Source organism: Scyliorhinus torazame, chromosome 6, assembly GCF_047496885.1.
Source record: "Scyliorhinus torazame isolate Kashiwa2021f chromosome 6, sScyTor2.1, whole genome shotgun sequence".
NCBI classification, from domain to species: Eukaryota; Metazoa; Chordata; class Chondrichthyes; order Carcharhiniformes; family Scyliorhinidae; genus Scyliorhinus; species Scyliorhinus torazame.
Window position 1 is genome coordinate 316,195,445 of NC_092712.1, and position 25,431 is coordinate 316,220,875.

The 25,431-nt window shown below is 47.5% G+C and overlaps 1 protein-coding gene across 1 annotated transcript in view; it reads right to left on the bottom strand.

Moving 5' to 3' along the window:
• gad3 (glutamate decarboxylase 3) overlaps positions 1 to 24,870 on the bottom strand; it is a 68,849-nt gene extending 43,979 nt beyond the window's left edge. The window contains exons 1-4 of the mRNA XM_072510128.1: positions 24,796 to 24,870; positions 15,658 to 15,816; positions 3,768 to 4,010; positions 365 to 455 (exon numbers count right to left, since the gene is read on the bottom strand). Of these exons, the coding sequence (XP_072366229.1) occupies positions 365 to 455; positions 3,768 to 4,010; positions 15,658 to 15,816; positions 24,796 to 24,850 (548 nt within the window). The 5' untranslated portion in view covers positions 24,851 to 24,870. The remainder of the gene's footprint in view (positions 1 to 364; positions 456 to 3,767; positions 4,011 to 15,657; positions 15,817 to 24,795) is intronic.
• Between the last annotated feature and the right edge of the window lie 561 nt (positions 24,871 to 25,431).

Genomic DNA, 25,431 nt, shown 5'->3' on the forward strand with positions numbered 1-25,431 from the left:
CCCTGCTGATGGGCTTGAACCCAATACTTCTGGCCTACAGGTAGGGGCACTATCGCTGTGTCACGCGACCTCCTAGGTAATGACTGATGAGAAACAAGAACGATTTAAGGGTGGAGGTGTTAATGATTGTTATTTCTGTATTGACAGCGTCAAAGCATAAACACAAAATATTGCGAATGCTGGAAACCTCAAAAATGCTGGAAATACTGGTTTGGCCGCATTTGCCGAGAGAGATTTAACATTTTGGGTCATTCAACGTTAGGTTTGGTTGAGACGCTGCCTGATCTGTTGAGATTTTCCAGCAGACTTTGCTTATATTAATGCAGCATTTTCTCAGTCTGAGTTTGCACAAACAATTACTTACATGTTGGTGTTGGCGGCAGCAGTCAGCCACTCTCCTGCTAACCCAATGATATCCAGGCCACTGGAGAGCTGATTGAAGAAGCGGGGATGGCCTGCAGAGGGAAAGTATATGACACGCACCTTATGCGACTGTTATGTAAATGTTTGCTCCATTTTCTTTACCGAGGGAAGGGTTTCATGGACAGCTGGCGTTTGAATCTTGGCTAGTAGGGACAATCGGATCAAGCTTTCCCAGCAGCTTTCCTGATTCCCTGCCTCAACAGCAGAAGCTTTGGAGATCTTTAGAACTTGGTGCAAATGGCTATTCATCCAGGGGCCTCCAGGGGTCCTCAGGTTATTTCAGTTGATTGGGAGAACCTGTGTGGGAACTCACCTCACACAGTTTGATAATTGTGTTTCCGTTCGATTAACGGTTTACAGTGAAGCAGGTTGACCACTGTCTACACTGGTGCACACGCTGTACCCACATGAAGAATGGAGCTAGACAAGCTTGGAATGATCAGGGCTATACACAGGAGTATGGCACAATGTTGCCCTAAAATTCCAAATTGGTGGAAATTGAGTCAGAATTCTCTTGGAATCTTATCAAAAAGTGTCCTGTTAGAATTGATGGGGAATTAGTATTTTAATTTGGTGTTGCCAACCAGATTTTATTGCAGCTTTCTGGTGTATACGTATATTTCTGCTTATTTGTATATTTTAAATGTATTTACTGAGGCAGAGTTCTCTGCAATCGAAAGATTCTGTTGTACCGTGGCACCTTAACACCACCATTCTGTGCCCTGCCCATCGCGCTCACCCGGCCCCATCTTCTTGGTAACTCCTGCAGTTAATTGGTTGTGGTGCTGATGGGAGAATGGTTAGAAGTACACTGTGGTACAATTGTATCCTTGCACTATTTCATCACAGGGAGAAACGGTTGTGAGTTGTCGAATTTATAATGTGCCGGCTGATTTGCGGTGATGTCATCAGGGCGACATCCTACCTGGGGGCCCTGGGTAATATTAACGTGTCACATATGACATTGTAACTGAACTGAATTGAGGCTTCATATCAAACCTCAGTCATCATGGGGCACCAATTAGCCAACTGATTGCATTAAATTAAAAACATGGACACCTGATAGAAATTTACACTGGTCTTAATGTTGGTTTATGCAAATTATTATTCAGTCTTTCCGAGCCAGAGACCAAATGCCATTGTACAGTTGCGTCATTGTGTGAGGCTTTTGTGTCTCAATGTCAGGGCAGCAACAAGAAATGCACATTTATGTCGCAACTGTCCTCTACACCGCTTAATAAAACAGAACACAAAAACACACAGGGCTGGATTCTCCGTTTCAGCGACTATGTGTTGACGCCAACGAAGCATGTGTAGTCTTTTACATCGAAACTTTCTGCATGAAACCCTCACCGGAGACAGGTGAGGAGCTAGCATCGGCGCCGGGTAAAACTCCCGACTCCCACGCTGAAAACACCTGGAGAATGGCCGGGTCCGTGGCCGAGCGCGCGCACGGCTGACGACCTGCAGCCGTCGCGCCGTAGAAAATGGCGCCGGCCGTGCGCGGACCCGACACGCCATCCGCAACCCCACAGCCCACCCGCTGGTCAACCCCTGGCCAGCACATCCCCCGCCCCCCCCCCCACCCCCTTAGCCCTTGCGTGAGCCCCCTCGGGACCCTGACCGAGTGTGGCGGTGCTGGACACAGTCCGCAGCCGTCACGCTGGCTTCCGGCACGGCTGGGACCACACACGTCATGCGCCGTCGGAAACCCGGCCCATCGGGGGAGGAGCCAACGCCGTTGCAACGGCGCGCGCCGCACAACGCGATGATGCCATTTCCGAGGGGGCGGAGCATGGCTGACTGGTGTCAAACCGGTGCCGACCCCGATTTGGGGGTCGGTGTCGATTTTCTGCGCGACTGCCGATCACGATATCGGCACGGGCAACAGAGAATCCAGCCCACAGTGTGGGAGCACTGATGTATGAGAAGATTTTTGCCAGGATTCTCCGACCGACTTTGCCCGCCGCCGCTGCCAGCGAGAACGGGGAATTTGGCGGGTCAGCCAAAACTCTGTCACCCGCAGCGGGACCGGAGAATCCCATTGGCGAGAATGGACAGAGAATTCCAGCCGAGGTCTCCAGATAGGTTGGTCCAGTAAACCCCCCGCCGAAGAAATAAGTTAATAAACCTGCAGTGTGGGCAGGTAATTGGCAAATTAATTTCAATATAGAGAAGTGTAGGAGGAATAGGCAGGACATTTCATCCTTGTGAAATAAGAGTCCAAATGAGGTAGAGCGACATTGATGGGCACAGACTGAGAAGTTATTGAAAAGGAACAAAGCAGATCAAAAAGGCTATGAAAATGCAAACAAAACCCTTTGTTTGTTTCCAGCCGAATAGAATTAAGAAGCAGAGATGTTATGATCAACTTGTAGAGAACCTTGGGTTGGCTACACTTGGAGCAATGTGCACAGTTCTGCTCGCTATATTATGGCAATAAATAAAGGCATTGAAGGAGGTGCAACAAAGATACACGAGGATGAGACCATTTCTGACAGGATGGAGTCCTTTCCTCGAGAAAACCTGATCGAGGTCTTTATGATTATGTAAGGGTTTGATAGCTTGGATGTAGAGGCGGGCTTTCCACTAGTTAGAGCCCCCAGTCCCAGAGATCATCAGGATAAGGTAGTCGCTCATCAATCCCGTACGAAACGCTCTTTACCCAGAAGGTGGTTAGGATGGAGAGCTCAGCTTCACAGGGAGCAAGTTGAGTTCGACAGCACAGGTACGTTGAAGGGGGAAACTGGACAAACACATGTGGGGAAAGTAACGGCGGGATATTCAAAGAGAGTTCAATGAAATAGGGTGGGAGGAGTGTGAAGCACAAACACCAGCATGAAGCTGTTGGGCCGAATGGCCACTTAATGAGCTGTAAACACTATGTAAAAGCTGAGAAAGGTTATAGCATCAGTGCTAAGTCTATATAATGACTGTCGATAGAACCAGACTGGGATCTTACAATCCTGCTGGCGGTGGGGGGCGTTGCGGGTGGGGCTGTAAACTTTGGAGGGCGGCTAAAAGTCACTTTGTGATGATGCCCGCTGCTGCCGAGATTGGAAACTGCTAGCCTTAGACCCCCCACCACCACTGTAGCGTGTTTTCCGACGGCAGTGACTGAACGGGAGCCTCTACTCCTGCCGATGACTCTGCCCTTTTGTGTGGCTTGCCAACGGGAAGGGCTGGAAAATCTCCCCCCCCCCCCCCACCACCTTGTTTTTGAACGAAACAAATCAGTTTTGCCGCTGTGAATGTTTCTGCAAACAATACTCTTTGATGTCCAGCATTCACCTTGCTCAGTCTAATTGAAGGTGAACATCAGGAGTGGGCGGGATTGCTGTTACCTGTTTTGACTCCATATTTCAACGTGTCTGTGCAATCAACGAGAATTTGTTCGAGAGATTCAGGCTGGTCAGGCAATTCCAGGTCGAAACCCTCCATCCCTTCGAGAAACTGGTGGGGATGGTGGAAATCCAGGACTTTTGATGTCCTGTCGAATGTTTTCCTGATGTAATTCAGAAGGATTTCGAAAACGTCCATTAAGAATTGAACAGTGGGTTCTTCGCCATTTTTAGCTGGAAGCAAATCTGCGAACAAACATAAAGTGAATTCTTCGCTGTCGGCAATAACGAGTGAAAAAGTATGCCGTAGAGCTGGTAACTGTGGAAATGAACACTTTTCTTTCAGCCATTGAAAAAGAAAATCCAGTTTGATATTGTTCTTAACTTCTGAACCTGAAAATTACTGAGGGATGAAGTTTCACTCCCAAATTGGCGGCCCAGATCAGGTTTGGGAGAAAATTCCCCAAATGTTTGGGTTTTTGTTCCAGGTGTGGGTGGGGGAGGGGGTGGGGGGGGTGCTAATTGGAGTCAGGCCCCGGGGGGGGGGGGTTACTAATTGGAGTCAGGCCCAGCACCCCTACAAAATGTGAGTGGCCAGCCACAGAGGCAGCAAAGTGCCGAGTCGGGCTGGTTAAAAGGCCCACCTCGATGCTCTGGGACTTTGTTCCAGTTACAATAAAAACAGTAAGGTCCTCTAAGGCTCACTCCTTACAGTCCATCAGCAAGTACACATTCCACCCCCCCCCCCCCCCCCATTCATCCCACTCCCTTGGCCTCTCAACTCAGTTGGCTGGACGGCTGGTTTGTGATGCGGAGCGACGGCAACAGCACAGGTTCAATTCCCGCACCGGCTGACGTTATTCATGAAGGCCTCGCCTTCTCAACCGCGTCCTTTGCCTGAGGCGTAGTGACCCTCAGGTTAATTCATCACCAGTCAGCTCTCTGTCTTTCAAAAGGGAGAGCGGCCTATGGTTCGTAAGGACTATGGCGACTTTCATACCCCCATGCCAAACATGCCCCTCCACCCAAACCCATGGCCCCTGGAATTGAGCTAGGATCTCACACTATGGGGTTAATGTTCAGGTCCTGCTTGGAAAATTTGACGGACCATTGAAAGCTACGATGACCACCCTGGGAATTTCTGATCTCGGGGTGGGCCGGCCTGGAAAATACTGCCCTATATTTTTATGGCTATTTCCTAAAATTTTCAAATTGGTAATCACCTTTTAAAATGACTGAAGCCATGTATGATTGTGACCTTCGAGCAGTAGGAGCTAATCTAGCAGTATCGAAGAACTTTACGCCTCGTTATCTCTGAAGATATGTTAATGACGCATTTGACTGCACAGATCAAATTCAAAGACATTAGAAAAAAGTGATCTACATTTCGTAAGCTAGACCTGGTCACTGGTGTTTACTAGTCTGCTAGGACAAAACACCCTGCAACTTTCCTTTCTAATTCTTAATGGTTGGAATATTAACAATCTCAAGAGCCCAGAACAAGGAATATACACCCTTTGTCAGAGCCCAAGTGGAGAGGCAGAATCATGTGGCATGCCCCATAGCTGGAGGACCCTATAATATTGTCTTGTGAAGCTGCAAAGATCAGTCTTCTATATTCCATCTAGCAAGCAGCAGCTCAGGAAAACACTATGTCCAAGTTAGAATACCTGCCCCCCCACCATCTACACTGTTTCTACTGGGACTTTGGAAGTTTTAGTTCATTGCCTACAAGACTAATTCATATCTGTGCACCTCGCTCATCATGCATGTCATCTTTACTGGGAAAATGAATTATCCAGCATCAGTTTTCAACCTGCCCATTTTCAATATACCATTGAACTTTGATCTGGACTCATGTGAAACAATAATTCTTTGTCTGTTGTCTTTGCTGTGTAAATGTTTTTCTCTATCCCTCTGTTATTGTAAAAATGCACTGGGGCTATGTGGCAACGCCTCTCCTGCATTTTGAGTGTGTGCAACTAAATTAACTCTCTGAGCTTACCCTTCCCCCCTAGCCCATCCAACCTCTTCCATTTCTCTTCCATTTCCCTAGGTTAAGGTTCATCCTCCAGGCATGGGGGGTTCTTGTTGGGATTCCTGTCACTGAGGGGCGTCATCAGTGCAGAAGAGCGCCACTTCAGTGCCAGACCTTAAAAAGGTCCAAAAACTGAATCCTGGTCCGAATTATACCTTACCATCAACAAATAAGAGATTGGACACAAACTGCAGCCAGCCTCTTATCCCATTACTGATAGAGCCAATGGCCTCCACTTTCTCCATGGTGCTCTCCGAGCCAGGTAGCGAATGAAAGGAAAATCCTGTCGGAACCCAACCCCATTCCCCACCAGCTTGTGGTAGCTGATGCAGTGGTAGTCCACCAGATTTTGATTTCCTGACTAGATAAACTCCCTTGGATGATGTACCTGATTGTAAAGGCAGATATCAGATACTGAGCCAATGAGCAGGAGTTTGCATTCTTTATGATCTGCCAACTTAATTTGCCAGTTACATCTTGAGCGCTCCATGGAACCTTCTCTCACTTTCTACTTCTTCGGTCCTCGTGTCTGTTGGTTAAAATCTTTATTTACTTCCTTCCTAAAAGTAACGCCAACTTTTCTCTTGAGAGGAAATCCATCTTCTGTTCTCTCTGATTCAATACCAGCAACTTCCCATCTCTGGTAATTTCACTCCGAAGCATGAACTCTCCCACCTCCCCCATTGTTCCAACTTCCTGATCTCTAACTCCCTTCAATCTCGTCCTCCAATGAACTTCTCCACCTACATCCCATCTTTGCCATCCCCTGACCTTATCAGCTATCGCCAGCGCTCTACATTCAAGGTCTGAAACATGGATAAGTTGTGCAGCATGGTGGTGCAGTGGTTAGCATTGCTGCCTCGGGGCGGCGAGGTCCTAGGTTCGATCCCGGCTCTGGGTCACTGTCCGTGTGGAGTTTGCACATTCTCCCCGTGTTTGCGTGGGTTTCGCCCCCACAACGCAAAGATGTGCAGATTAGGTGGATTGACCTCGCTAAATTGCCCCTTAATTGGAAAAAAATGAATTGGGTACTCTAAATTAAAAAAAACATGGATAAATCAATTGCTAATCAGTGTCTTGACTCTCCATTCACCCATATCCCTCTCATTTTCCCCTTTCCCACTAACCCACTAACTTCCCAAGTGGACTCTACTTCCCAACACCTCAACCCGGCTCTCCATCTCACTTGTTGGACCAGATTTTCGAATGCCCATTGGATCCCAGACCTAATCCGAGATCCATTGTAAAATATCGCTTCCGGAGATCGTCTCATGATTCCATGCCTCCGGGATAGTTCCAAATTTTCAAAAGGCTGGCAGGAGGTGGAAGGATTGGGAAACCTGCTCGCTACCCGTTATTGGAGCTTGTTCAGGGGCAAGTGGTGTCAGGAACAAAGGTTTTCAACCTTTATCTCAGAGACTCCAACCATGCTAGTGCTGTTGGCTCAGGTGGCGGGTTCATCGGGGAATCATTTGAAATGTTATTTTTATTTGTTAAAAACAGCAGAAGTATGATGGCCCAGCTGGTTCCAGGTTAATGGCTACTTTCATCCATCTTCCAGCTCCTGGTCTTCTAAGCAGTTCTCTGCTCTAACAGGCAAGAGATCAGCAACCTCTTTCATGGGGGCAGGTATCAGGTGGGCAGTCAGTGTATCTTATTGAATGCTGAGCCCACCTCCTGGCCAATTAAGCAATTTACATTTGAGCGACGCACCTCGGATGCGGGATCAGGACTTGGCATTCACCTGGACGTTGGGTTCCAGAGCCCACATTGAAAATCCAGCCCCAGGATGGTATGTTGCCTCCCTGGTGCCAGGGTCCAGGATGTCTCCGAATGGGGAGCGGGCATCCTGAAGGGGGGAGGGCAAACAGGCAGAGGTCGTTGCACATATTGGTACTAATGATATAGGCAGGCAGGGGCATGAGGTCCTGCAGCAGGAGTTCAGGGAGCTTGGCAGAAAGTTAAAAGACAGGATCTCTAGGGTTGTAATCTCGGGATTACTCCCTGTGCCACGTGCCAGTGAGACTAGAAATAGGAAGATAGAGCAACTAAACACTTAGCTAAACAGTTGGTGTAGGAGGGAGGGTTTCCGTTAACTGGACCACTGGGAGCTCTTCTGGGGCAGGTGTGACCTGTATAAGAAGGACGGGTTGCATCTAAACTGGAGAGGCATAAATATCCTGGCCGTGAGGTTTGCTAGTGTCACACGGGAGGGTTTAAACTAGTATGGCAGGGGGGTGGGTACTGGAGCAATAGGTCAGAAGGTGAAAAAATTGAGGGAAAACTAGGGAATAGGGTCAGTATGGCTCTGAGGAAGAGCAGACAGGGAGATGTTGCTGAAAACAGCGGGTCTGGTGGCCTGAAGTGCATATGTTTTAATGCAAGAAGTATAACAGGTAAGGCAGGCGAACTTAGAGCTTGGATTAGTACTTGGAACTATGATTTTGTTGCCATTACAGAGACCTGGTTGAGGGAAGGACAGTATTGGCAGCTAAACGTTCCTGGATTTAGATATTTCAGGTGGGATAGAGGGGGATGTAAAAGGGGTGGAGGAGTTGCGCTACTGGTTAGGGAGAATATCACATCTGTACTACGGGAGGACACCTCAGAGGGCAGTGAGGCTATATGGGTAGAGATCAGGAATAAGAAGGGTGCAGTCACAATGTTGGGGGTTTACTCCAGGCCACCCAACAGCCAGTGGGAGATAGAGGAGCAAATAGACAGATTTTGGAAAGGAGTAAAAGCAACAGGGTTGTTGTGATGGGAGATTTTAACTTCCCCAATATTGACTGGGACTCACTTAGTGCTAGGGGCTTGGACGGGGCAGAGTTTGTAAGGAGCATCCAGGAGGGATTCTTAAAACAATATGTAGATAGTCCAACTAGGGAAGGGGCGGTACTGGACCTGGTATTGGGGAATGAGCCCGGCCAGGTTGTAGACGTTTCAGTAGGGGAGCATTTTGGGAACAGTGACCACAATTCAGTCAGTTTTAACGTGCTGGTGGACAAGGATAAGAGTGGTCCTGGGGTGAATGTGCTAAATTGGGGGACGGCTAATTATAACAATATTAGGCAGGAACTGAAGAACCTAGATTGGGGGCGGATGTTTAAGGGCAAATCAACATCTGACATGTGGGAGGCTTTCAAATGTCAGTTGAAAGGAATTCAGGACTGGCATGTTCCTGTGCGGAAGAAAGATAAATACGGCAAATTTCGGGAACCTTGGATAACGAAAGATATTGTAGTCCTCATCAAAAAGAAAAAGGAGGCATTTGTCAGTGCTAGAAGGCAGGGAACAGATGAAGCCTGTGTGGAATATAAGGAAAGTAGGAAGGAACCTAAGCAAGGAGTCAGGAGGGTTACAAGGGATCATGAAAAGTAATTGGCAAATAGGGTTAAAGAAAATCCCAAGGCTTTTTACACATACATAAAAAGCAAGAGGGTAGCCAGGGAAAGGGTTGGCCCACTTAAGGACAGGCGAGGGAATCTATGTGTGGAGCCAGAGGAAATGGGTGAGGTACTAAATGAATACTTTGCATCAGTATTCACCAAAGAGAAGGAATTGTTGGATGTTGAGTCTGGAGAAGGGTGTGTAGATAGCCTGGGTCACATTGAGATCCAAAAAGATGCGGGGTTGAGCGTCTTGAAAAATATTAAGGTAGATAAGTCCCCAGGGCCTGATGGGATCTATCCCAGAATACTGAAGGAGGCTAGAGAGGAATTTCCTGAGGCCTTGACGGAAATCTTTGGATCCTCACTGTCTTCAGGTGATGTCCCGGAGGACTGGAGAATAGCCAGTGTTGTTCCTTTGTTTCAGAAGGGTAGCAAGCATAATCCAGGGAACTAGCCTTACGTCAGTGGTAGGGAAATTACTGGAGAGAATTCTTCGAGACAGAATCTAATCCCATTTGGAAGCAAATGGACGTATTACGAGAGGCAGCACAGTTTTGTGAAGGGGAGGTCGTGTCTCACTAACTTGATAGAGTTTTTCGAGGAGGTCACAAATATGATTGATGCAGGTAGGGCAGTGGATGTTGTCTATATGGACTTCAGTAAGGTCTTTGACAAGGTCCCTCATGGCAGACTGGTACAAAAGGTGAAGTCACACGGGATCAGGGGTGAGCTGGCAAGGTGGATATAGAATTGGCTAGGTCATAGAAGGGAGAGAGTGGCAATGGAAGGGTGCTTTTCTGATTGGAGGGCGGTGACTAGTGGTGTTCCGCAGGGATCAGTGCTGGGACCTTTGCTGTTCGTAGTGTATATAAATCATTTGGAGGAAAATGTAATGAGTCTGATCAGTAAGTTTGCAGACGACACAAAGGTTGGTGGAATTGCGGATAGCGATGAGGACTGTCAGAGGATACAGCAGGGCTTAGATCGTTTGGAGACTTGGGCGGAGAGATGGCAGATGGAGTTTAATCCAGACAAATGTGAGGTAATGCATTTTGGAAGGTCTAATGCAGGAAGGGAATATACAGTGAATGGTAGAACCCTCAAGAGTATTGACAGTCAGAGAGATCTAGGTGTACAGGTCCACAGGTCACTGAAAGGGGCAGCACAGGTGGAGAACGTAGTCAAGAAGGCATATGGCATGCTTGCCTTCATTGGCCGGGGCATTGAGTATAAAAGTTGGCAAGTCATGTTGCAGCTTTATAGAACCTTAGTTAAGCCATACTTGGAGTATAGTGTTCAATTCTGGTCACCACACTACCAGAAGGATGTGGAGGCTTTAGAGAGGGTGCAGAAGAGATTTCCCAGGATGTTGCCTGGTATGGAGGGCATTAGCTATGAGGATAGGTTGAATAAACTTGGTTTGTTCTCACTGGAATGACGGAGGTTGAGGGTCGACCTGATAGAGGTCTACAAAATTCTGAGGGGCATAGACAGAGTGGATAGTCAGAGGCTTTTTCCCAGGATAGAGGGGTCAATTACTAGGTTTAAGGTGTGAGGGGCAAGGTTTAGAGGCGATGTACGAGGCAAGTTTTTTACACAGAGTGTAGTGGGTGTCTGGAACTCGCTGCTGGAGGAGGTTGTGGAAGCAGGGACGATAGTGACGTTTAAGGGGCATCTTGACAAAGCATGAATAGGATGGGAATAGAGGGATACGGATCCAGGAAGTGTAGAAGATTGTAGTTTAGTCGGGCAGCATGGTCGGCACGGGCTTGGATGGCCGAAGGGCCTGTTCCTATGCTGTACTTTTCTTTGTTCTTTGTTCTTTGTTCCGTTACAGTGTCAACCCCTTCTCTGAGTTAGAGGCGAATGAACTCAAACATTTTGGACTAAATTTGAACTAGCCATCCGATCATCGAGCCATCTGCCCAATCCAGGTACCACTGGAAATTACTCTTTCACAAGCACCTCGGTAATTTCAGGTCCTGTCTGATTTTCACCTCCCTTCATTCTGGTGAAGCGGAACCTCAGGTCCATAGAGAATTCTGGGCCTTTGTTGTCTATGAAATATCGAATTGGTTCATTACTTCTTACTGTTTAGATTCCTATTCACTGAATGTGAAAATAATGTTGACTGCGATTTTGACGGACTTATTTTTGGGGAACAATCCAAACCAGTGTTCAGGTGTTACGGTGATGCCTGCACTTGTAGAAACATGCCGTTACTAAGTTTGTGAATGCCGGTTCTCAGGAATAGAAAATTGTCAGTACTGAGCACTGCTCCCTTTTGTATAGGATGCTCCGCGACAACAATGATTTGAAGGGACACTGCACATCAGAGTGATTTATTTTTCATGTCTCATGCCAACCCTCTTCACAGAACCCCTGAACGTGAAGCCAATTGAAGATCAATTTGCAATTGTGGACACTTTGTGTTATGAGTTGGCATTCAGTGCAACCCAGATTAAAGTTGTTTAACATCATTTAATTTGGGAGAAGTCAAGCCTGGATTATCTCCACTTGTGAGTTCAAAGCAAGTCACGTGCTAACAACTGCCCTAACAACCAGGTTCTTGATCAGCTGGGGAAATGGGCCGACAAATGGCAAATGGAGTTCAATACAGATAAGTGTGAGGTGTTGCATTTGGAAAAGTCAAATCAAGGCAGGACTTTCACGGTGAATGGTAGGGCCTTAGGGAGTATCGTGGAACAGAGGCACCTTGGAGTTCAGATGCATGGATCTCCAAAGGTGGAGTCACAGGTAGATAGGGCAGTGAAGAAGGCTTTGGGCATGCTGGCCTTCACCAGTCAGGGCATTGAGTATAGAATTTGGGAAGTTACGCTGCAGTTGTACAGGACATTGTTGAGGCCGCACCTGGAGTATTGTGTTCAGTTTTGGTCACCTTGCTAAAAGAGAGATGTTACTTAACTGGAGAGAGTGCAGAAGAAATTTACAAGGATGTTGCCAGGGCTCAAGGAACTGAGTTATAAGGAGAGATTGGACAGGCTGGGACTTTCTAGGACTTTTTTCTTTGGAGTTTTGGAGACTGAGGGGCAATCTTATAGAGGTGTATAAAATCATGAGAGGCATGGATAGGGTGAATGCACTTAATCTTTCTCGCAGGGTTGGGGATTGAGAACTAGAGGGTATAGGTTTAGATTAAGAGGGGAAAGAATTCATGGGAACCTGAGGAGCAACATTTTTACATAGAGGGTGGTACGTACATTGAATGAAGTGGTTGAGGCAGGGACATTTACAACATTTAAAAGGCATTTGGACAGATGCATGAATGGGAAAGGTTTAGAGGGATATGAGCCAAATGCAGGCAAAAGAGGTTAGCTTAGATGGGCTTTTTGGTTGGTATGGACTGGTTTGGCCTGACGGGCCTGTCTCCATGCCATAGATTCTATGATACTATGAACCAATTTAAGATAATCCATGAAACTCATAAAGTGGCTAATTTACGCTTGCTAGAAGCGACATATATTTATACACAGGAACCCTTTCTCCGCAAAAGAAAGGAATATGTTCAAAATTTGTGCCGTTTTTGAGCTTGGGGGGCTCATAGTTCCTCATTACTTTCTCCATGGCACTGCCTCGGCCAATCAGAATAGACTTGCCAACCAAACAGCACCCTTTTCTCCTGTAGTATAAATTGTGGTGATGGTTTGAAATTTGGCATTCTTGCATTTGTCCTAATGAGTGCAAGATTAAAAGCTTTGGCAAAATATCTCTCTTTTCAGAAATACAAAAGCAAGTCATTACCCCTGTTCCCTATTATGACCATAGCAGACATTAATTGCTGAACAAACTAAATTCCAGAGGGAAACTTGGGTTACAGGCCATAACCTTTGTTTTATATTCTGAAAATGCGAAGGAAACATATTGATCTCAACAGTAAAGAAGTCCAGTGGCACCTTTTGAATTTTAAAAATTGAAAGTGAAAGGTTTATTAACGAGAAGAAAAGAAAACTTGAGCACACAAGATTACAGTTACACATTTGAAATTGATCTTACATACCGTTCCTCCGAAAAGACTGCCTACTTGGTCAGACCCGCAAGTAAACACCTCCCAGGCAACTCCCCGATAGGTGCATAACTATAGAAATCCAGTAATATTACCCATGACAAGGCTCTTGGCACTTCAATAAAGGCATGCCACATGACCTTTCAAACTCATTTCTACTCTTCTGTGGAAATCCAAGAATCCTTCAGATAGAAGACTGCTTTTCACAGTCCAAGACTTCTCTGGCTTGACTGGATGTCTGATTCAAACTGTATCTTCACCCACCCCAGAGCTGTTTCCCTCAGGAGCGTTTCCCACACAGCCGACAACAAATCTTCTCAACATCGCTCATTAAGTTTTTCACTTTCATCTATCATTCTATTGTCCTCAGCACTGCTTTGAAATCAACTTTTCCAAAACATGAAAATCTTTCACGTTTCTATTTAGTCTCTACTTTCGGGTCAATAAAATCTGCTCTTCTGTTTACCTGTCGAACTCCTGGAAGAAGCAAAATGTTTCCTGTCACCTCGGATTTCCCTTTGATATTCTAATTAAATCTCTACTTATCTAAAATTGGAGATTTTAAGACCAACCTATTTACTTGTACCTCAAACACATCATTACAAATGCACAAATTTAACACCTTTCATGTCTTGAAGCTCCCAGATAACCTAGCTTTTAAAAAATAAATTTAGAGTACCCAATTCATTGTTTCCAATTAAGGGGCAATTTAGCGTGGCCAATCCACCTACCCTGCACATCTTTGGGTTGTGGAGGCGAAACCCACGCAAACTGGGGGAGAATGTGCAAACTCCACACGGACAGTGACCCAGAGCCAGGATCGAACCTGGGACCTCAGCGCCGTGAGACAGCAGTGCAAACCCACTGCGCCACCATGCTGCCCGCAGATAACCTGGCTTAATTAATATATTTATACACACACGCACAGCCTTCTTCGCAGAATAATACAATATTCCCCCAAAATGTGAAAACAAAACCAATTCTCTCATTCCCCTGCACCACCCAGTCACCATTCCATCACCGGGTCCGAGTTGCCATACTTTGCAAACATTAGTTTTAAAGCAACATCCCTGTATTGTGGCAAAATGTCAGTAAATGAGCTGAAATGTTGGCGCTGTCTCCTCTCCACAGGTGCAGGTGTTTCATCGGAAGAGGTGGATATCATTTAATCCCCAGAGCCTGTTCCACCATTCCGTGAGGTTATGGGGTTGATTTGTGACCTGTCCATATACCTGCCTTAATCTCATATCCCTGCAGACCTCTGATATATAGGACATCACGGTAGCACAGTGGTTAGCACTGTTGCTTCACAGCGCCAGGGTCCCAGGTTCGATTCCCAGCTTGGGTCACTGTGCGGAGTCTGCACGTTCTCCCCTTGTCTGCGTGGGTTTCCTCTAGGTGTTCCAGTTTCCTTTCACAAGTCCCAAAAGACGTACTGTTAGGTGAATTGGACATTCTGAATTCTCCCTCAGTGTACCCGAACAGGCGCCAGAATGTGGCGACGAGGGGATTTTCACAGCAACTTCAGTGCAGTGTTAATGTAAACCTACTTGTGTCAATAAAGATGATGATGATTATTATTTTTGTTTACCAATCTCAGGTTTAAATTGACAATTGAGCTAACACCATTACCAGAGTTCCAAACATTGACCATCCTTTTTGCGCAGAAATGTTTCCTACCGTCACTCCTGAAAGTCCGGCCAGAGTTTAAAGAACACCAAAGTGTATCATGGAGTTCACCTGACCCACAACTTTTCTTAGGTTTTGATTATGGGAAGCACAAGGGCCCACTCTACAGGTGTGATGCAACAGAGATCTAAAGTACTTTTAAAACAAAACAATGTTTATTCTATGAATCCAATTAACATTTTATAAACACACAGTAAACATCTTCGCAACTATCAACTCAAATACTCCCCCCAAAGAATACAGTACTCTATAAGTAACCCTTAATCTTCCCTCGCCGTTATTTACTGAGAGCAGTTATCACTTTTAAATTAGCAAGTGATCTGAAGTCATTCTTTACATGCAGAGAGATTAAAATTACACCTTGTTTGGCTGGATGCAGCTCCAACTTTGAAAACGAAACTAAAACACAGACATACATCAGCTTTTAGCTCAAAGCGAAAGTAAAAAGCCACAGACCAAAACCCAGCTCCACCCACACTCTAACATCACTGCAGCTATTTGGTAAACACCCATTTCTTAAAGGTACACCCACTACAGCTATTTGATAAACACCCATTTTTAAAGGTACTCTCACATGACACTATGTTTCCCACTCCTAGTCTCCCCAATCATCAGAAATAGTGTCTAACGCTCCCTTTAATGGCTTGAAATCTTTGACATAATCGCCCACACTCTTCTAAGTTATTCTGTTTCTCGCATTTTCTGCTGCTGTGTCACAAACACATTACAGTAAAAGACAACACACTGTACCTTGTGCAGACATGGTGGAAAAATCTGCAACATCCCGTTTTGTGACAGAATCTCTCTTGTCTCCATTGTGGTACAACCAGTGGGCAGTAGGGTTTTGCAATATCGTCAAACAGTTTGGATTCAGGATAACTCCATCCTTGGATGTTCTTTCCAGGAATCCTGTAACATTACAAATTCGGATGGAAGATGAGCACTCAGTTTTCAGGTTTAACCTACGCTTCTAAACCTCAGTTAATACCAAAATGCTCTTCAGCCAGTCCTTTGGGTGTGTAGTCACTGCGATGACATAGGAAACGTGGTAGCCAATTAGTGCACAGGAAACCCCTATGATCTGCAATGTGATAGTGACCAGATGAACTTCTTTTTTGAACACAATTGTTGTTTGCAGGATGAATGTTGGCCAAGGCACCAGGAAGAACTAAAAGCAAAATACTGCGGATGCTGGAAATCTGAAATATAATAGAAATGCTGGGAAGACTGAGGACGTCCGGCAGCATCTGCGGAGACGTATATGATTTTGAGAATTCTGCTAATTTCTCGGGTCTGTTGCATATTTGGATTTTATTCTTCAACCACAGTTTAAATTTCATGATTCCGTTTGAATTTGTTAGCTGCAACGTTTCAGAGAAATGCAATCGTTTGTGAAGAAACGATCACTCAGTTACTTTGAGTCTTGCATTGAAGCAACTCTGTGCTGTCTTACTTTTCCACAATGCTATTAGGTGTTCTTAAAATCGGTTTGAAGAAATGGCTAACGTATAACTTAGGATGAGGCTGGGCAGGATTCGCTTTTGTGAGTCTGCTTTGCTAATGCTGCCAGTCAGGGTAGAGAATTTGGTGCTCAGCCAGATCTCCATTCACTGCAGCGGGGAATGGAAAATCTTGCCGGCGTGAAGGAACAGAGAATCAAAGTCACTATCTTTAACAAACCATGCATTGCTTTAATTGATCCATATCTATTATGATAGGAAGTGTTCTTAACTGCTGATTTTAATAGCTTCAGTGTGAGGCTTGGGTTCAAATACATCGACAAGAGAATGCGACTTTATTCATGGCTTCTCCATATCAAAAGGAAATGTATCATTTGTTTGTAAGGGAATGTTGACTCTGTGTCCTCTCTATGGTCAAGGGAGTAAGAGATCGAGCTGTGTCTCAGTTTATAACCCATGAATCAGGGGAATGGGATGATTACTCGTCTTTAGTTTGCAATTCTCCCAGTTACAGAAGTGGGGCTACCCAAGATGCTCAGTATTGAACACGTTCAAGCTTAGAGGTTGATAGATTTCTGGGCACTAAAGGCATTAAGGGATACGGGGAAATGCCAGGAAGGTAAGGCTGGAGTGGAAGATCAGCTAGGATCTCGATGAAGGTCAGGACAGAATTGAAGGGCAGCACAGCCTCCTCCAGCCTTTATTCCTCATGCTTTTATGCAAACGAATACTAGTTCATAAAATATTCAAAGGTTTCTTATTTATGCACTTTCCAAGTCTTCGTGAGAGAAGTTTGTTTGCATCTCAAAAGTGGATCAGTGGAAGAATTCTTTTTTAAACTGAATTCTCAATGTTAATAAAGATGTAACGAACTAACTAGTCACAAATTACCAGACCTCTGGGTGGACAAACCAGTCATAATCATCAAGTTACAGCCGTCACTGCTTACAGTCACCCAGACTCAAAACGTGAGCTCCATCCTCTCTCCACAGAGGCTGTCAGACCTGCTGAGATTGTCCAGCGTTTTCTGTTTTCGTCCCTGTTTACATTACGTGTGTTCTGAGAAGCTGTTCTTGACAAGCAATCTGCTTTACTTGCTATTTGCTGACAAAGAAAATCTAACTGTGAATGGTTCACAACATTGGTTAAACCTTTCAAACTTGAATACCTAGTTTCTTTCAAAAGAAGCGGATGAATCCTCGGAGAATGAGGGATACACCCTTCTACATTACTGAGAATTTCTCCAAAGGCGCCTGGAATTCATAGTTTTGGCTGAAAGTTCTGTCCTATAGGTGCGGGGTTTAAAAAAAACACAAATCCAAGCTGAGGCCTTAGGATAGTTCATGGGTACAATTAATGGCCGGGATTCTCTTTAAGACAGAGATCAATAGGTTCTTGATCAATAAGGGGATCAGGGGTTATGGGGAGAAGGCAGGAGAATGGGGATGAGAAAAATATCAGCCATGATTGAATGGCGGAGCAGACTCGATGGGCCGAGTGGCCTAATTCTGCTCCTATGTCTTATGGTCTTATGTTCGCGGGCAGCGGGATTCTCGGGTCACGCCGACAGCGCTCCCCCGGGTTTCCCGGCAGAGTGGGGGGGCGGGCGTCAATGGAAAATCCCATTGCCGGCGACGGGAACAGAGAATCCCGTCGGCTGTGAACGGTGCAGTGCCACTCGTCCCGGGAAACACGCAGCTGGGAGCTCGGAATATCCTGCCCAAATTACTGCAACGTGGGTTATTAATGATTGCTTCGAAACATTATTTTAGACAAGTGCGATTTTAATTGTGAGAAAAAATGAGCACAACACATTTTAGAGAGCAATTGAGTGATTCAACTTGCCGATAAAAAGCAACTGGAAATGACACAGGGATGGATGGATTGCAAACAGGGGGCTTTACTGTCCGGCCTCACAGCCGTGTGTTTGCACGCTTCTTGGCGGGGGGAGGCGGCGTGCCGTTCGCTGGTGGCGGGATTCTCTGCTCCCGCCGCTGTCAATGGGAATTTCCATTGAAGATCCTCCCATGCCACCTGGAAACCAATGGTGGGAGGGGATGGGGGAGCGGATGGGGGTGGTGCCCGACAGGTGGGGCCAGAGAATCCCACCACGCCTCCAGTGACCGGCTGGAGAATTCCGGCCAGGAAGCGCAGAGCAAGGTTCGTGGCAGTGATTTATGAATAAGCCATCGGTGGGTTAAAAAATATATTTGTTCTCGCAACGTGGGAAATACGGCCAATGCTGTTTGTGTTGTTCATTCTAAGGTGATCTGAGGATTAGAAGAGCCAATCCTTCAGTATTGAACTGGAAGTGCGTCGAACGGGAGTCACTCATCAGCCAGATAATTAGGGGGGTGAGTGAGGTTCCCTCCCTGAAGGACGTCCTGGAACGCTTGGCTTTTCACAGCAATCCAGCAGTTTTCACAGACCTTTCCCGGTCCAATAATTGCCAGATTATGGCTCCCACTATATTTCTGTTGCTCTCACTACAAGCAAGAACACAAGAACTAGGAGCAGGAGTACACCATTCAGCCCATTGAGCCTGCTCTGCTATTCAATATAATCATTGCTGATGTTGGCCTTCAGCTCCACTTCCACACCCACTCCCCATATCTCTGGATTCTCGAGAAGACCAAAAATGTGTAACAGAATCACAGAATGCTACAGTGCAGAAGAGGCTCTTCGGCCCATCGATTCTGCACCACCACATGAAAGGCCCTTGACCCTCCCACCTAATCCCATTCACCAGCACCTGGCCCATAGTCTTGAATGTTATGACGGGCCAGCTACTCATCTGGGTACATTTTAAAGATGTGAGGCAGCCGGCCTCTACCACCCTCCCAGGCAGTGCGTTCCAGACCGTCACCACCGTCGGGCTAAAGAGGTTCTGCCTCAAATCCCCCCCGAAACCTCCCGCCCCTCATCTTGAACTTGTGTCCCCCTCACAACTGACCCTTCAACTACCGGGAGCAGCCGCTCCCTATCCACCCTGCCCATGCCCCTCAGAATCTTGTCCACCTCGATCAGGTCGCCCCTCAGTCTTCTCTGCTCCAGAGAAAACTCAAAGTTGACAAAGGGTCACCTGGACTCGAAAGGTTAGCTCTTTTTCTCGCCCTGCAGATGCTGCCAGACCTGTTGAGATTTTCCAGCATTTTCTCTTTGCTTTCTTGTTAAATTACTCCTTCCAATGAGTATCACCTCCCACGTTTTAGGGTTAAATCCAATCTGCCTCCTATCCACCCATTTGGCCATCCCCTCTCTATCTTTCTGTAACCCAAGACACTCAACCTAGCCGTTAACCACCCAACCAATCTTTGTGTCATCTGCAAACTTTCTGATCCTACCCCCCCCCCCCCCCCCCCATAGTCATCTATGTTGTTTATATAAATGACAAACAATAGGGGCCCTGCACAGATCCCTGTGGTACCCCACTGGATACTTGCTTCCAGACACTAAAGCAGCCGTCTGTCATCACCCTCTGTCTCCTACAGCTACCCAATTATGAATGCACCCGATCTAATCACCCTGGATCCCAAGTGCGTGCCTTCTTAATAAGTCTCCCATGTGGGACCTTGTCAAAGGCTTTGCTGAAATCCAGGTAAACTACATCAACTGCTCTACCCTCATCTATACATAGAACATACAGTGCAGAAGGAGGCCATTTGGCCCATCGAGTCTGCACTGACCCACTTAAGCCCTCACTTCTATCCTATCCCCGTAACCCAAAGCCCCTCCTAACCTTTTTGGACACTAAGGGCAATTTAGCATGGCCAATCCACCTAACCTGGTCTGTGGGAGGAAACCGGAGCGCCCGGAGGAAACCCACGCAGACACGGGGAGAACGTGCAGACTCCGCACAGACAGTGACCCAGCGGGGAATCGAACCTTGGACCCAGGTGCTGTGAAGCCACAGTGCTAACCACTATGCTACTGTGCTGCCCTTGGTTACCATACACTTGGTTACATGCTCATAAAATGCAATCAAATTTGTTAAGCATGACCTCCCTCTGACAAAACCATGCTGACTCTCCCTGATCAAACATTGCCTCTCCAAGTGGAGATAGATTCTCTCCTTCAGAATCTTCTCCAGTTGTTTCCCAACCGCTGACATGAGACTCACTGGTCTGTAGTTCCCTGGCTTATCTCTACAGCCTTTCTTAAATAGTGGCACCACATTAACTGTTCTCCAGTCCTCTGGCACCTCCTCTGCGGCAAGAGAGGAATAAAACATTTAAATTAGAGCTCCGGCAATCTCCTCCTCACCTCCCACAGCAGCCTGGGACACAATTAATCTGGACCTGGAGATTTGTCTACTTTTAAGCCCGCCAATGCCTCCAATACCTTGTCACTCCCTCTGTCAATTTGCTCAAGAATGTCACAGTTTCTCTCCCTGAGTTCCATAACCACCTCCTCATTCTCTTGGGTGTAGACAATGTGAAATGTTCATTCAACACCCTACCAATGTCCTCTGGCTCCACCCACAGATTGCCCCCTTGGTCCTTATTGGGCTCTACTCTTTCCCTGGTTCCCTGGTTAGTGTCTTCCCATTGATATACTTAGAGAATACCTTGCGATTTTCCATACTTTTACCAGCCAGAGTTTTCTCTTATCCTCTCTTTGCTCTCCTAATTGATTTCTTAGGCTCCATCCTGCACTCTCTGTGCTCCCCTAATGCCTCTGTAGACTTGGTCCCTTTATACTTGTTAAAAGCCCCTCTTTTCCAGCTTATTGTAAAATGAATGTGGTGCACGGTCAATGACCACTAAAGCGAGGTTGTAGTCCAACTGAAGGCTTTAATAAGCTAGATGTTTCCCCCAGCAGCTCAGGTACAGAATGAAGGCTGCTGGGGCGGCACGGGCTCTTATACCCCGCCTAGCAGGGCGGAGCTACCATACAGGTTGCCCAATAGGAAGCATACAATTTCTACCAATGGTGTTCCAGCATTACCAGGTACCGTAATACCTCTACTACCACATTAACCCCCTGTTAAAAAAAAGTCCGGGGGGTGGTGGCCTGATACTACAAACATGACAACGTGGTAGAATTAGTTATGGAGGTACCGTAATACCTCCGTATAGCGTTTTGTAACTATTTACAATTTATGATTTAAATTTACAATTTACAATTTAAAATGAAGCAATCAGTCGATCGGGGGCCCTGGTCGTCCTCTGTGATCGTCGGAGCTTCGGTGGTGACTCTGGTGGAGGCTTGGGCGTCTGTGACTCCGGGAGCGTGTCCTCGATCTCCATGGCAGCTTCGACACCCCTAGGTGGGGAAAACGGTTGACCTGGGAAGGGAGCGCCTGCGGGGTGCGTCAGTGGGTGGGGGGGCCTAGACGGGGCCGGCGGAAGGACCGATCCTCCTGGAAGGTGCCCCAGTGGAGGGGAGGGTGGGACTGATGGCTGGGGTGTGCGTGGGGCTCCGGCGGGTGCCAGGTCTCGTGGAGACCGTATCTTGTCGGCCATCGGGGTACGCCACGTAGGCGTACTGGGGGTTAGCGTGGAGAAGATGGACCCTCTCGACCAACGGGTCCGACTTGTGTGCCCGCACGTATTTTCAGGGCAGAATGGGTCCGGGAGCTGACAGCCAGGTTGGGAGCGATGTCCCAGAGGAGGACTCCCTGGGGAAGACAAGGAGACATTCGTGAGGTGTCTGGTTGGGGGTGGTACAAAGCATTGACCGGATTGAGTGGAGGGCGTCTGGGAGGACTTCCTGCCAGCAGGAGACTGGGAGATTCCTGGACCATAGGGCCAGTAGGACGGTCATCCAGGCTGTTCCGTTCTCCCTCGCTACCTGTCCGTTACCCCGGGGGTTGTAACTGGTCGTCCTGCTCGAGGCGATGCCCTTGCTGAGCAGGAATTGACGCAGTTCGTCGCTCATAAAGGAGGACCCCCTATCACTATGTATGTAGGCGGGGAACCCGAACAGTGCAAAGATGCTATGGAGGGCCTTGATGACGGTGGTTGCGGTCATGTCGGGGCAGGGGATGGCGAATGTGAACCGGGAGTACTCGTCACTCACGTTCAGGAAGTACGTGTTGCGGTCAGTGGAGGGGAGGGGGCCTTTGAAGTCCATGCTGAGGCGTTTAAAGGGACGGGAAGCCTTTATCAGGTGCGCTTTCTCTGGCCAGTAGAAGTGCGGTTTGCACTCCACGCAGATTTGGCAGTCCCTGGTGGCTGTCCTGACCTCCTCGATGGAGTAGGGCAGGTTGCGGATCTTGATAAAGTGGAAAAATCGAGTGACCCCCGGGTGGCAGAGGCCCTCGTGGAGGGCTCAGAGGCGGTCCACTTGTGCAATGGCACATGTGCCACGGGACAGAGCGCAGGAGGCTCGTTTAGCTTCCTGGGACGATACAAGATCTCGTAGTTGTAGGTGGAGAGTTCGATCCTCCACCGCAAGATTTTATCGTATTTTATCTTGCCCCGCTGTGCATTATCGAATATGAAAGTAACTCTTTCTGGTCACGCTATCTACTGTACGTGCGTTCCGGTACGCACTGACGCTGCTGTCGAGGTGATGGTGAATCGCGACTTGGCGTCCAATTGGCGCCCGGCCTGATTTTGGCTTCGTAACCCATTCTCCGTCCAATTGCCTTTCCCGATTTCAGTGTCGGCCAACGGAGAATCCGCCCTTGGTCTTTTTCCCTCAGCCATCGTTTTAAATGGTCCATTTTGAATTTCTATCTGTTAGACAATTGATGCATTAACGGTAAACAGCTGTGTCAGTGTGGAGCTGCTCTTCCTGATAAATTAAAGATCTTAAAGATGAGTTTGTTGCATGTTAGCTTTGACTGATCAAGGGAGATTGCAGATAAATAGATATGTGTGAACAATAACGGGTTTGTTGGATGAACATAAACATTTACAGATACACAAGACCATCGGTATTACTTAATCTAAGCCCTGGGCTTTCTCCCTCCACACTCAGTCTGTGACTCTCGCTTATGTCATCCCCGCTCCCACGCCGTGGGCGCGGTTCTCCGGCCTCGTTGCGCTCTCTCTCTCGCCAAGGCCGGTGACGAGAGCAACGAGGCCGGTGAATAGCGGGAGAGGCCGAAAACATGAACTGCACCGGGCGCCAAACCCTTTGCGATGCACCCGGCCCGTTCCGTAGGCCAAATCGGTATCCCACCGTGGCCCGGCAAGAAGCCAATTATCACCACTTCAGACCTATTTCCATACAATTAACGGGAGCCACCCCAATCCATCGGCCTCCCGTGATTCGGCGTCCTCCCCAGTAAGTGGTCACGCCAGCGCCGAGTAGTACGAAGGTGAATCTGGCGGATGGAGCGACCATGTCTGCGGGGATGGAATTATTCGTTGGCTAGCATCGCGGAACAAAGTTCCAGAGGCTTCATACTGGTCGTGGTGACGGGGTTTTAATGTTCCTCGTACCGGAACTGTATTATCTACTGTTTCGAAGTACAAGCGGTGATCTGATTAAAAGTTAGAAAATTCTTACAGGGCGTCATGTAGAAAGGGGGCTGGATCGCGTTCGGCGCGGGTGCAGAGGATTGATGTTCCCGACCGAATCGGGCCCGCCGCCGCTCCGGCGATTCTCCGTCCGCGAAATATGTCGCTTGGCTGGGGAACCATTGCCAGAGGCCCTCCAGAGGTACACCGCTGCCGACTGGCCGAGTTCCCGACGGCGTGGAACTAATGTGGTATGGCCGGTTGGGACTCTCGCGCGGCGGCTATGGGCTGAGTTCACGGCCGCCCTGGTGGGGGGTGGGGGGGAAACAAGCACCGGCGGGGGGGGGGGGGGGGGGGGGGGCTGCGGGGGGCTTATGGGCGGCTGGGGCAGTGATCAGGCCGGTCTGATGCAGCGGCGCGCGGCCGATCGGGGGGGGCCTAGATTGTGCGTGTTTGTCCGCAGTCCGAGTCCGCCATCGCGCTCGGCTCAACCACTGGAGGCCGCCGCCATAGGCATGCGCCGACTCGGAATCGGAGGTGCGGGGCCCCGTATCTGCAGCCCAAGCTGCGAGCTGCACAACGGGTCCCTGCTAGACCCCTGCAGGTAAGTGAATCAATCTTTATTTTTTGCAGGAAACTGGGGAGCGAAACGCCAGCGTTTGTACGCTAGGATGGAGACATAGCCCCATTTCTGGAAACTCCAGCCCTGGATGTTCAACTTTCCAACTCGAAATAACATTAAATTTGTAAAATTTCAGCAGAACCCCTGTCAAATCATAAGTTTCCAGCAAACTGAGTATTTAATTACTTAAACAAAGAAAAAGACAACAGAAACAATTACAACTAAATGAAATGTAAACATAATTACTTTCAGCCAGTTAATTCTTTCAACATTTTTCATTTCAAAGGTTGATATTCTTGGAAAGAGGGAGCAGTACTTTATTAGATCATGATAACCCACACCAGTCACCAATTACACAGCAATACTTTCAATCACAAATGGAACAAACACTCACTTGCTTCAGTATTTAAAGTTGATCCCTTCATATTTGGATTTTCACTTTCTCCCATCGGAATGGATTTTAATTGTGATCAGGGAACTGCTTTGAAAGCTTGTTGCTCATCCTTTTTATATAAACTGTACCATTGTGTTTTCTCAGCCAACCAAAGCCTTTCTTTCATGATTTAGTTACTCTCTGGGCGGAGACTGGCAGAGATTAGTTTTTATGACTAAGTTCTCGCTCTGTTCGCTCTATTTTGGTTTAAAATAATTGCAGATGTGAACTAATGGTTAATGCATGTTTCTCTCCAGTAACTCAGTGGGATAATGTGCCACCAATAGCACACAATCATATACGTGGGTGAATGGGTGTGTGAGGGCGGGTGAGTGGGTTGGTGAGTGGGTGGGTGGGCGAGTGGGTGAGTGGATGGGTGAGTGGGTGAGTGGGTGGGTGAGTGGGTGAGTGGGTGGGTGAGTGGGTGAGTGGGTGGGTGAGTGGGTGAGTGAGTGTGTGGATGGGTGAGTGAGTGGGTGGGTGGGTGGGTGGGTGTGTGTGAGTGGGTGAGTGGGTGAGTGGGTGAGTGAGTGAGTGAGTGAGTGGGGTGGGTGAGTGAGTGGGTGAGTGGGGTGGGTGAGTGAGTGGGTGAGTGGG